The sequence below is a fragment of the Felis catus genome, chromosome B3, assembly GCF_018350175.1.
Source record: "Felis catus isolate Fca126 chromosome B3, F.catus_Fca126_mat1.0, whole genome shotgun sequence".
Lineage (NCBI taxonomy): Eukaryota > Metazoa > Chordata > Mammalia > Carnivora > Felidae > Felis > Felis catus.
The window spans coordinates 6,455,407-6,468,566 of NC_058373.1; the positions used below are offsets into that span (position 1 = coordinate 6,455,407).

General features: G+C 42.6%; 1 protein-coding gene across 4 annotated transcripts in view; it reads right to left on the reverse strand.

Annotated features, from left to right (window-relative positions):
• Positions 1-13,160, reverse strand: part of FANCI (FA complementation group I) — a 105,432-nt gene that overhangs the window by 7,258 nt on the left and 85,014 nt on the right. For all 4 annotated transcript variants that reach the window (XM_045058809.1, XM_045058810.1, XM_045058811.1 and 1 more), the window contains exons 22-32: positions 12,528-12,649; positions 11,852-12,016; positions 11,017-11,196; positions 7,806-7,972; positions 7,369-7,445; positions 6,159-6,275; positions 3,597-3,648; positions 2,681-2,808; positions 2,514-2,582; positions 2,247-2,340; positions 1,764-1,951 (exon numbers count right to left, since the gene is read on the reverse strand). In XM_045058809.1, the coding sequence (XP_044914744.1) occupies positions 1,764-1,951; positions 2,247-2,340; positions 2,514-2,582; positions 2,681-2,808; positions 3,597-3,648; positions 6,159-6,275; positions 7,369-7,445; positions 7,806-7,972; positions 11,017-11,196; positions 11,852-12,016; positions 12,528-12,649 (1,359 nt within the window). The remainder of the gene's footprint in view (positions 1-1,763; positions 1,952-2,246; positions 2,341-2,513; positions 2,583-2,680; positions 2,809-3,596; positions 3,649-6,158; positions 6,276-7,368; positions 7,446-7,805; positions 7,973-11,016; positions 11,197-11,851; positions 12,017-12,527; positions 12,650-13,160) is intronic.

Sequence of the window (13,160 nt, forward strand, 5' to 3'; positions counted from 1 at the left end):
CTCCAGGTGACTCAGTGGGCTAAGGGAGTGGGGCTCACTGCTGACGAGATGGGAAAGAAAACAAGCTACCCTATTCACAGAGAAGCCTAGACACAAACTCTCCTTTGTCTCCTCCTCAAGACTCCTGAGCCCCCCAGACAACAGGCAATGAAGGGTTTCTATTTCCGACTTGCTCAGCTTACTGCTTTAAAAATCCTTCAGGCTGGGGTGCCTGGGTGGCTCAGTCGGTTAAGCGGCCGACTTCACCTCAGGTCATGATCTCGCGGTCCGTGAGTTCGAGCCCCGCGTCGGGCTCTGTGCTGACAGCTCAGAGCCTGGAGCCTGTTTCAGATTCTGTGTCTCCCTCTCTCTGACCCTTCCCCGTTCATGCTCTGTCTCTCTCTGTCTCAAAAATAAATAAATGTTAAAAAAAAAAAAAAAATTTTTTTTAATCCTTCAGGCTGATGGTCCCTACATCTAAAAAGCAATGACTTTGCCGTTTTTCCTTTAAAAAATGCCAACAGAGGTACCTGGGTGGCTCAGTTGGTTAAGTGTCTGACTTTGGCTCAGGTCATGATCTCACCGTTCGTGAGTTTGAGCCCCATGTTGGGCTCCATGCTGACAGCTCAGAGTCTTAATTGAAGCCTACTTCGGATTCTGTGTCTCCCTCTCTCTCTGCCCCTTCTTCACTCACACTCTGTCTCTCTCTCCTTCAAAAATGAATACAAGTATTAAAAAAATTTTTTCTTTAAACTGCCAATAAAGGGGCAGCTGGGTGGCTCAGTCGGTTGAGGGACCAGACTGACTCCAGCTCGGGTCATGATCTCATGGTTCGTGGGTTTGACTCCCACATCGGGCTCTGTGCTGTTAGCACGGAGCCTGCTTGGGATTCTCTGCACACACCGCCCCCCTTGGCCCCTCCCCGCCTGCACATGCACGCTCTCAAAAATAAACAAACGTTAAAAAAATGCCAACAGAGAGAAGAAGCTTTCAGCATTTCCACTACAGAAGTGTAGGAGCCACACCACATGGCCAGATCTGCACCTTCTCAGAGATGGCTGCACTGCTGTTTGGGGACACCACGTGGGGGTCTACCATCTTTCTTGGATTGTCTACACGTTTCTGAATATTTAATATGGATCACTGCTAGAATCAAAACTAAATCACTCAGTTCCTACCACCTTCCGAATGTTTGCTGAGGACCAAAATATTCCAAGTGCAAGAAAAGAGTTCTCTGTTAACAGATTAAGCATAAGGAGCATTAACTTACACTTAGGGCAAACTATGCCTTGCATTTACAAAAATTACCTTTCTCCTACCCAAGTACCTGACCTGACCAAAGTACCCGTAAGGCATTTAACACCTACTTGCTAATGGAAGGAGAGAAGGAATAAACACCTCTGTAGTGCCCAGACTGGTTTGAAATAGTGTAATTTGTGTGCAATAAGGAATCGGACTGAATTCTCTAGCTGTAGTTTAGATTAAGTCTAAGAAGGCATTCGAAGGGGCATAATTCTCAATTAGGGGTCACATACCTACATGCCAAAAAATAAGAGCCTCTAAAGGAGATTTAGAATTAATGTCATCAACTGTTTCTTCCTGGCCCATTATGGAGACACCTGCCACCTACTGACCAAACCAGAATCAAACCATGAGTTGCACGGAAATAAGCAAAAAGAGCTCTGTACAGAGGCCTCCACAACAGTGAGCTGCTGCCCTGGCCTAGTCTTGGGCTGGCTGGGGCAGCATGGGGGAGTGGCTCTGGTCACCTCTCTGATACTCACATATCTGACAAGTGCTGTGAGGATGGTGTACATTTTGCAAAGGTCCTTTAACAAGATGTCCACACAGCTGCCTGATGGCAGGGCTGTCTGCACCAGCTCGTGGAAAAATGTAAGCAGAGTTCCCAGCTGCATGATGATGGCTTTCTCGATAGGATGATTTGGTAGGGTTGCCTGAGAAGAGGCCTCTTCTAAAGGGAAATGAAATTGGCACATTCAGACCCACTGACCTTATTTTCCAGTTTAAGTGAAGGAAATTTAGAAATCAACTAACCACCATCAAACGGGAAGTCTGTAGGGACAACGAGCATGTAATTCATCATGCAGAGTGAATCAGTAGCCACACTACGGTCTACTTTTTCCATCATGCTGGAAATCCGGCTCAAACCAACAAACGAATCAAGCTGCCCTTTTACACAACAGTCAATCTGGATTTTGGTGGACTCTTTTCACTATTCTTGAAATGCCATCCTGAACGAATCTTACCTGATAACATTTCTTGGCTCACTTGTCCCTTAAGCTTGGTGATCAGCCAGTCCACTTCTTCTAGGACTTTCTCAGCCTGACTCAGAACAAGTAACTGTGAAAGCAAAGAATGTCCGGTGTGGCTCACTGGTGGAACACAGCAACCACAGCCACCTGCAGGCGGGGTTACAGGCCTCAGGACACGAGCCACTACAATTTACTCTTCACATGGAATAAAATGGAAGGAACGATAAGACTATTTCCCATGGCTTGGGGATCCACACTTACACAAACAGTAGGAGCAGCTGTTCTCAAATTCACCATCGCAAAGTGATTTGTTTTCTCCATCTCTACATCCTGAGGAGGCAAACACAGGGGAGATACAATGGCAGTAAAGCTGTCCCCCAGTCGCGATCCCCACTCAGGGTGCCGTAAGCGAAGGCTCGCTACAGTACCTCGTCTATGTCTCCGAGGTGCCCATGGATGTCCTGGGACAAGTCACGCAGCAGGATGACAGGACTCTTATACAAAACATGGAGGCTGAAGAGCAAATTCATCAAGCCCTTACAAAACGAGGCATCCTCTAAGAGTGGGAAGGAGAGAAAATTGATAATTATAACCCAGTCTTTAGGGGATGGCGTGCCTACCCAAAAACGTGGCTTGCCATGTATGATACCGCAGTGCTGCGCACAGTCCATCCAGGGCAGCTCTCCCACCAAGGCACACTTGTCCATGGGCCCAAAGAAGGGAGAGGTTTCCTATCATTAGGCAGTCACTATCGCTGTATAACTAGTACCCGGATCAAGAAACAGAATGTTTCCAGCACCCCAGAAACTCCCCTCCTACCTCACTTGCCCCAGCAAGGAACTGGCTGTCCTGATTTCTACCATCACATCTAGTTTTGTCCGATTTTGAACTTGATGTAAATGGAACCAAGCAGTAAGTACTCTTTAAGTACTCTGGTTTCTTCTGTTCACCATGATGTTTGTGCAATTCCTGCACGTTATGTGTTGGTAGTTTGTGTGCGTGCACACGGCCATTCCTTTATCCACTCCACTGCTGACAGACAAGTGGGTTTGTTTCCGCCTATTAAAATAGCACTGCTGTGAGGATCCAGGAGTGGGACTGCTGGACTGTAATCAGATACTGCCCAACAGCTTCCCAAGCGGCTACGTCAAACGCAGACCTCCACCAGCGGCGGATGAGAGGACTGACTGTGCCGCATTCTTACCAGTACTCGGTACTGTGGATCCATCTCAGTTTGGTTACTCTGGTGACTGTGTAATGAGTACCTTTCCTTTTTAAAATGCAATATATTTGGTAAAGATGATTTTATATAAAGCCTAAAAGGAAACAAGAAAGGAAACTTACCCTGGCTGTTTTCCTTGCAAATCTTGGATGTCCAGGATAACATCTGCACAAACTGGAGATTATTCAGATATTAAAGAAACATGCCAACAGACAAAACAGACCTAGGTGCTGTCAGACTGGAGGAGTCTAGACCTTTCCAAATCTCATCAGCTGCCAAAACATGTGCCTGGATCTAAAGTGATAATCTACTAAGAACAGCATAAAAATAAGTCTAAAATCATTATAAGAATTAGTGATTCTTCTCTCATAATATAATAAACATATGACTTAATTCTCAGTCTGTGCTCTCATTAAGGACCAAAGGTCCTGAGGTCCGGACTCTTACCCCCCTGAGCTTCCTCTACCCCTACCACCATGGTCGAGGACTAATGCACCCTTTTCCCCCTTCCCAAATGCCTCATTCTTTCCACACTTGAGGCATCTTTAAGAATATCAGTCTGGGGCGCCTGGGTGGCGCAGTCGGTTAAGCGTCCGACTTCAGCCAGGTCACGATCTCACGGTCCGTGAGTTCGAGCCCCGCGTCAGGCTCTGGGCTGATGGCTCAGAGCCTGGAGCCTGTTTCCGATTCTGTGTCTCCCTCTCTCTCTGCCCCTCCCCCGTTCATGCTCTGTCTCTCTCTGTCCCAAAAATAAATAAACGTTGAAAAAAAAAATTAAAAAAAAAAAAAAAAAAAAAAAGAATATCAGTCTAATGGAGAGATGCGGGAGAATAAGATCCTGGCCATAAAGACAGCAGAATTAGCTTCTGGGAGCCAAGAGGCCAAAGGAGGTCAGAAGGCAGTAGGGGAAAGAAAGGAAGAAGAGGCAAACAACCAGATGCAGTTTTCTTAGATAAGCAGAGGAGGCTTAAGGTCTTGGGATAGCAGGGTCCTGAGATGGCAGACACAAACCCAAGCTTGCCTGCTGCTCTGGCAGTTCCCTGAATAGGTTTTCAGCCACAAAGGCACTGGCATTCAGTATACTGAAGGCAAAATGACCAGGAAAAACTCAAAACTCCAATTTTGATCTGTTGAGGTAAAAAATAAATTGATGCTAATTCTGAAAGATCTCTGTGAACGGGTATAAAAAGGTCTCCAGAACACTGCGGGAAATGTAATAAGCTGGATGCAGAACAAGCTTTTGTGTGAAGACAGACAGGGCTGAGAATAAAAATCTATATTCATATTTGCTTCCACAGGAATAAAGCAACTCTTGAAGGATACTTCAGAAACTAAAAAACATTACTTATTTGGGGAAAAGAACAGAACAGGTGGAGGAGGACAGGAGGGAGACCGTTCATTGTGTCTTCTTATAATTTCCGGTTTTCAAATCATAGGACTTTATTACCCACTCAAATTTAAAAATATTTAGAGATTATCTGAAATGATGGGGGTAGGTGGGTGATGATTTTTGAATTCAAGCATTTTTCTGTATACATGGACCTTTCCAAATCCAATTACTTCCTGCAAATGTCCCCCCTGCCCCACTCCCTGACACTTTCTCTCCTGGTGCTCTGTTCGCTGCAGCAGCATCAGACAGTGAAGGGGGTGAGTGGCCTGGCAGCAGGACGACGTGAGGAGCTAGAAAGAGGGACTTGGTACCAGCTAGGAGCTGGACTCGGTACCAGCCAACCTTGCTGAAAAGTCAACTGCACAATGTGAGCCACCTTCATAATTAGTATGCTTTTATCTTAGAAAAGAGGGAACACCAAGAGCAAGTAAAAACAAGCGAAAAATGTTTGAAGTCACCAAAGATAAACAAGGTTTTTTGTTGTTTTTTTTTCTATAGTGCTTACTGCCGACAAGGGTCAAGGGCAATGGCCAAAAAAAAAAAAAGCAGTATGTTCTTGCCCTATATGGCTGCATATAATTATGTTATGGAAGACACAATATGTAGGAAAGGGAACATTTTCCAGATCTTATACTGACTCAGGAGCATAATTAAATATATTATATTATTTAAAAATAAGATTTAAAGAGGACATTTAGAGATTCCTGGATGGCTCAGTCAGTTAAGTGTCCGACTATTGATTTTGGCTCAGGTCATGATCTCATGGTCATGGGACTGAGCCTCAGGTTGGGCTCCATGCTGAGTGTGGAGCCTGCTTGGCCTCTCTCCCTCTCTCTCTGCCCCTTCCCCTCTCACAAGTGCTCTTTTAAAATAATTAATTAAAAAAAGAGGACATGTAGATATATACAATACAGTTGATCGTCGAACAGTGCAGGGGTTAGGGGCACTGACCCCCTGCATAGTCAAAAATCCACATAGAGCTTCTGACTTCCCAGAAATGTAACTATGAATAGCCGACTGTTGACCAGAAACCTATGTGTTACATCAACGGTCTATTATCGTTTATTTTGTACATTATATGTATTATACACTATACTTTTACAATAAAGCTAGAGCAAAGAAAAGCTTATTAAGGAGATCACCAGGAGAAAATGATATATTTATAGTACTGGACTGCACTTATGAACTGTACTTTGAATCCACATAGTTCAAACCTGTGCTATTCAAGGGTCAACTGTACTCCCTGCCTCTGAGGGATGCATGCTGGGTGGGACTAAGCAGCACTTCTCTCTACCTGAGGGGAGGATGGCTCCAGCAGCTTGGACAAGTTGGAGAGAACAGTGACCAGCAGGAGGGCTTCTTTGCCATTAAAGTCTTCCTCTTGGCTGCTAAGTAAATTCAACAAGGACCTCTGGGAAAGGAAAGCACATGTGGAAAAATCAGCAGATATATTCCTATCATGGAGAAGAGCCCTCTAGCCAGAGATTCCTAAGGCTGGGAAAGAAAGGATTCAATGCTACCAAAATTCCAAGAGGACAAAATCTGAAAATAGGCCTGGATCAAACAGATAGTTTTCTGCCCCATTACGGACCACAAATCTGAGGGTTCCCCTGAAAACCATGAACTCCTTCTCCTCTAACACCCTGCCCAGGAATGAACAGTGCACCCAACTTTGGGTGGTTCATAACTTCCAGAGGCCCATCCACCGACCTCACGTTTAGACCATGGCCCAAGCCCAGCATTCCACACACCTTTCTTGTTTCCTCTGCCCTGTTCCTCTCTCACCACCCGAAATACTCTCCGTTTTGTCTTCTTTCCTCGCTCAGTGTAAACTCCCCAAGGAGTTTTGTTTCTTTTGTTTTCCTGCTATATTCCCAGCACCTGAAACAGTCCCTGGCACAGAGTAGGAACTTTAATACTGTGGTTAGATATTAAGGCTTCAAAGGATGCCTGGGTGGCTCAGCTGGTTAAGCGCCAGACTTTGGCTCAGGTCATGATCTTGCGGTTCATGGGTTCGAGCCCCGCGTCAGGTTCTGTGCTGACAGCTGAGCCTGGAGCCTGCTTCAGATTCTGTGTCTCTCTCTCTCTCTCTCTCTCTGTCCCTCCCCCACTCATGCTCTGTCTCTTTCTCTCCCCCAAAAATAAAATTAAAAAAAAAACAAACAACTAAGGCTTCAATGTGTGACAAAATCAACCTATACATGGACACGAATCAAAGACGTAACTTCTCTACCTTAATAGTCAATCTCTTCATGTCAATTCTAACAGTGATTCTTGGAGGCAACAAATGCTATAGGCTGGGGTGGCTTAACACCTGTCCTCCCCAGAATCCTCTTAAATGCATGACCTTCCACTGAGTAGAGCTATGTCCTGTTGCCTGGATGGTGACCCAGAAGAAATCGTGCCCTCCTTGCTCACTGCCCGCTCCACCCACAGGTGGCCCAGCTAACAGTCCCCCTGCAGGAGCCCTCAGGCAAGCAGGGCAGCCTGCCAAGGCTTCTCACCTGAAACTGCCGGATCTGGAACGCTGCTCTGTGAGTGACACTGCCTTCCACCTCCTCTCCCTCCTCACCTGTGGCATCTAGGAAAGGAAAAGATTGCTATCTTCTCTGAAATGGACTATTACACTTTTTTGGCCTTTTGATATGAAGTTAAATTTTTAGAAAGCCAAAAAAAAAAAAAAAAAAGTCTAGGGGCAGATTTAAATATATTCCTAACATTCTGCCATTTGTTAATACCATCTTTCAATTTCCAGTCACTATTTGTGGTTACGTGTTAAAATCCAGTAAATGCCAATTCTGAATCCACTAGATGTCACTCCTTAGCCACATTAGGACTGCTCTCAGGTGTCCTCTGGTAGGTTAACAAATAGAATCACAAGAAGTTTGGTTAAGAAAGAGAAACCTAGATCAAGCCAATTTATCAAAATTGAAATGCCCACCTAGAGCCCTGAGAAAGTGCTGAATCTTGGGCTGAAAGAACTGCTGCACGGCACTGAATATCTTCTGTAAGCCCTCCAAGCACAGCAGGGAGATGCTCTTGCCTTTCTCTTTCTTTCCCGAATCTTCCACTGAAGTAGGAATGGAAGTGTATCTCCAAATTAAGACCCTGAAAATAGGAAAAGTGATTAGTGTCAGGTTCACCAAGGTAAATTTATATACTGTAAAATTCACATCCTATACATGTACAGTTCAATGCATTTTAACAAACTTCTATTGGTGTGCATCTATCCCCACAATCAAGACATTTTCATCATCCCAAAAGTTCTCCTAGGCTCCTCTGTAAGCCAGTTCTCTCCTCCTGATTTTCCAAGCACTCACTGATCTGATTCCTTATCCCTATGGTTTCACTATTTACAAAATAACATATAAAAATGGTAGCACTCATATGTAGCTTTCTGAGTCTAGCTCTCTTAAATTTTTTTAAAAATGTTTTTATTTATTTTTGAGACAGAGAGAGAGACAGAGCATGAGTGGGTTAGGGGCAGAGAGAAAGGGAGACACAGAATCAGAAGCAGGCTCCAGGCTCTGAGCTGTCAGCACAGAGCCTGATGCGGGGCTCGAACTCATGGACTGTGAGATCATGACCTGAGCTGAAGTCGGGCGCTCAACCGACTGAGCCACCCAGGCACCCCTTGAGTCTAGCTCTCTTAATGTAACATATACTTCCCTCGATTCACCTATGTTGCTGTATAGTTTGGAATTTGGAATTTTTTATGTAGACAATTATAATGTCCTTGTACATACAGTTATTTCTTCCTTCTCAATCTGGATGCCTTTTATTTCTTTTTCCTGCCTTACTGCACTGGCTAGATGCTGAACAGCAGCAGTGAGAGCACCGGGCAGGGGCGGGGGACATTCAGTCCTTAATCATTAAGTATGGTATTGACTGTAGGTATTGTGGATTCCCTTTATCAGATTAATAAAGTTCTCTTTTATTCCTAGTTTGCTGAGAGATTTTATCACAAATTTGTTTAATTTTCTGCATGTATTGAGATGACTATACAGTGTTTTCCTTTAGTCTGTTGATATGAACTGTATTGACTGATACACAATTTTTTTTAATAAAGTTTATTCATTTATTTTGAGAGAGCAGGTACAAGTCGGGGAGGGAAAGAGAATCCCAAGCAGGCTCTGTTATCAGGGCACAGTGTTTGGGGCTCAAACCCACAAACTGTGAGATCATGACCTGAGCTAAAATCAAGAGCCAGATATTTAACCTACTGAACCATCCAGGCGCCCCCTGATTTACACATTTTGAGCCAACTTTGCATTCCTGAGAAAAATTCCACTTAATTACATCATGTTCGTTACAAATTGTTAGGTTTAACTTGCTGATATTTTTTACATCTACATTCAAATGGGAAATTGGTCAGTAATTTTCTTACCATGTCTGAGTTTGGCATTAGGTAATGCTGGCCTCATAAAATGAATCAGGACATATTTATTCTCTCCTATTTTCTGGAAGAGTTTGCATAAATTATTATTTCTCTCTTAAATGTTTGGTAGAATTCACCAGTAAGGACATCTAATTACGAAGTTCTCTTTGAGGGAAAATTCTGAACCACAAATTCAGTTTCTTTTTCTTTTAAAGATTTTATTTTTAAATTACCTCCATCCTTAACATGGGGCTCAAACTCACAACCCCAAGATCAAGACTCCCATGCTCTTCTGACTAAGCCAGTCAGATACCCCTCAATTTCTTTTTTTGGATAAAGTTTATTTATTTATTTATTTATTTTGAGAGAGAGAGAGAGAGAGAGAGAGAGAGAGGGAGGGAGGGAGGGAGGCAGGCAGAGAGGGAGAGAGAAAGCGAATATTCCAGGCATGCTCCACGCTGTCAGCTTGAACTCCCCAACCATGAACGAGATCATGACGTGAGCCAAAATCAAGAGTCAGACGCTTTATCAACTGAGCCACCCAGGTGCCCCCTCAATTTCTTTCATAGTCACAGGATTATTCAAGTTATCTATTTCTTCCTGATTTCAAAAGATTTGTCCATTTCATTTATGTAATCCAGTTTACTGGCATAAAGTTGTTAGCCTTCTACCATTATCAATGTTTACTGTCTGTAGAGTCAGCAGTGATCATCTCCTGTTCTTCATATCTGATATCTGTGATTTGGGTCTTCTCTGTTTTCCTCACCAGTCTGGCTAAGATTTATTGCATTTACTGACCTCAAAGATTCAGCTTCAGGCTTCATCCCTTCTCTATGATTTGTTCCTGTTTTCAATGGTTCTACTTTGTCTTTATTACTTCCTTCTTACTTCCACTTTAATCTGTTTTTCTTTTTTTATTTTCTTAACATGGGAGCTTAGAGATGTGCTATTTTTTTCCTAACGTAACCACTGACGGTTACAAATTTCTACCTAAAACCGCATTAGCTGGATCATACAAATTATGAAATGTAGTGTGTTCATTTTCATTCTGTTCAAGACATTTTCTCATTTTTTACTTCCTCCTCCTTGAGTATGGATTATTCAGAAATGCATTTCATTTCTGAATATACAAGGATAATCCAGCCATTTAAAAAACATATTAAAAAAATTAAAAATATTTGTTACCACTTCCTTGTTTAATTCTATTGTGCTCAGAGAACATACAGAGTTCTATTTTAAAAATTTGTTCAGTTTATTTTATGGCCCAAAATATGGTCCATTTGATAAACATACCATGTGCACATGAAAAGAATGTACATTTTGAAACTGTTAAGTATTATATAAATACCCATTAAGTCAAGCTGGATGATCATGTGGCTTAAGTCTTCTATGACCTTCCTGATTTTCTAAATACCAATTCTCTAATGATTTCTAAGAGGGGATGAATTATTTACTTATTTCTCCTTCAGTTCTATTGGTTTTTGCTTAAAGAATTTTAGTGTTTTATTGTTAGCTACATGTACATTAAAGCTGTAATGCCTACTTGATGAACTACTTAGTCATTACAATATCCCTCTTTATTCCTAGTATTAGAAGAACATTTTCTATGTAAATAACATTCCACATTAAAGCAAGACTAGGAAAAAAGACTTAGTGACTGCACTTTCACTCTTAGGCTGCACCCAACTTCAAACCGCCTTCATCCCCACCCCGTTTCCTCTCTTGGAGATTCCACAGCAAATAGAACAGGTTTCTGAGGGTGAGAGTGACTTACCGAGTTATATCACAGAGGTTCTGAAAGATCTTTTCTGGGTTTTGGCCATCGGGGCCACTCACATGCCCTGTTTCCTTTAGCTGCTGTACCTTCTGCAGAGCCACACTCACTGCGTAGCGCATAAACTCATTGTTGGACCTTAGAACCGACAGGCTCTCTTCGTGGCTTTGGGCACTGTCCCTAGAAAGAGAGACAGAGAGACAGAGAGAGAGAGACAGAGAGACAGAGAGAGAGAGAGAGAGAGACAGAGAGAAAAACAGATTTCCCTACTGCTGTTGGGATCTGGAATTAGGTTTTGTAGGGACTATTCAGAAAGGCAGGACCTAGCAAGTTCTTACTTACAGACCCCAGGTACCCCAGGCCACAGTCACTGCCACAGCACCTTTTACAACCTTCATTCTCAGTGTTACCTCATTTTCTCTCCTCCCTCCCCCAATAGCTTCACTTTGACAAAATGAAAATGTCAGTCTTAGTTTCCTTTGTTGTTGTTCTTTGTTTTTTCAATTCAGGTTCTTCTTTTTTCCCTTTTTATCTGTTATACTATTCAAGGTACTTCGGCAGATTTCCCTACAATACCTTACTGCAACTATCCCTATCTTTTTGTTAAGTAGTCCATTGTTTCTGAGTTTTCCTTAAATAATTCAAGGTATTCTTTCAAGTGTCTACCTAGATTATCCAGCTTTCATTTCAAGAAACTTACGAAAAGCTCCTGACTTACTTCTTACTGTATATACATTAAGAACTGTGAATCCAAACTAGATAATACTAGTGAATCTAGGTAACTGTTACTATCTTCACTACACAGACATCTTTAAGCACTCTATTACCACCTTACCTGAAAAGAGCAGTGAGAAGATCAGACACAAATTTCATGGACAAAAAACTATCATTCGTTTTGTTGGCCACTTTAGTTTTGCCTTTACCAGCCTTTTCGTTAAGGATGTCAGAGAGTTTCTTGTAACACATAAATAAGCTCAGAACCTCCTCAAACTTATTCTTACTGCATAAAAGGAAAAAGAGACCACTAAGGATAAGCATCAGAGTATTGTAGTTTACTTTCACATCCAATAATAAGGAAACCCCAATGTTTCTTTAGGTGTTCTAGATGTTCTATTTTAGACACATTATAAATGAATGAACTTGCATTAACTCCCAGATCACTCTAATCCAGCTGTGTTTTTTTCTCTCTTATTTATGCCAGTCAATGCAGAGCATGAAAGTCCAGTACTACCAAACCATCAAAATTGCTCTACTGAAATTAGAACTTGAGTTCAGAGTCTGGAAATTTTGGCTAAATGGAAGCCTGCTAGAGGGACAACAATCCCCAGCCCCTGTGGCATATGTTTTGGTTCTCTGTCTCAGGCTAGATGTTCACAAAAGACAGTGTCATGGCCTTTGGTCTGTTAGTGCCTACCATGCTGCTAGAGTTAAAAACAAAACAAAACAAAACCAAACCATAAAATGGAGTCTTCATCAAATTGCAAGGAGAGTTATATGTGGCAGTACCTTACCTAAAATTACTTATGGAGAAGTTATATTCTATTAGAACCTCACAAACTCCCATCACAAGAGAAGCACAGATACTATTTTTGATGCCAACACAAGTGCTCTGAGAAAAATCTGCTGATTTATCCTAAAAGACAAAAGATAAAAATTAATAAGCTATCAGGGCACCTGACTGGCTCAGTCAGTGGAGCATGCAACCCTTGATCTCAGGGTTGGGAGTTTGAGCCCTATGCTTGGTGTAGAGATTACTTAAAAATAAAATCTTAAGGGGTGCCTGGGTGGCGCAGTCGGTAAAGCGTCCGACTTCAGCCAGGTCACGATCTCGCGGTCCGTGAGTTCGAGCCCCGCATCAGGCTCTGGGCTGATGGCTTGGAGCCTGGAGCCTGTTTCGATTCTGTGTCTCCCTCTCTCTCTGCCCCTCCCCCGTTCATGCTGTCTCTCTCTCTCTGTCCCCAAAATAAATAAACGTTGAAAAAAAAAATTTAAAAAAAAATAAAAATAAATAAATAAATAAATAAAATCTTAAAAAACAGGGATGCCTGGGTGGCTCAGTCGGTAAAGCGTCCAACTTCGGCTCAGGTCATGATCTCACGATTTGTGAGTTCAAGCCCTGCGTCGAGCTCTGTGCTGACAGCTCA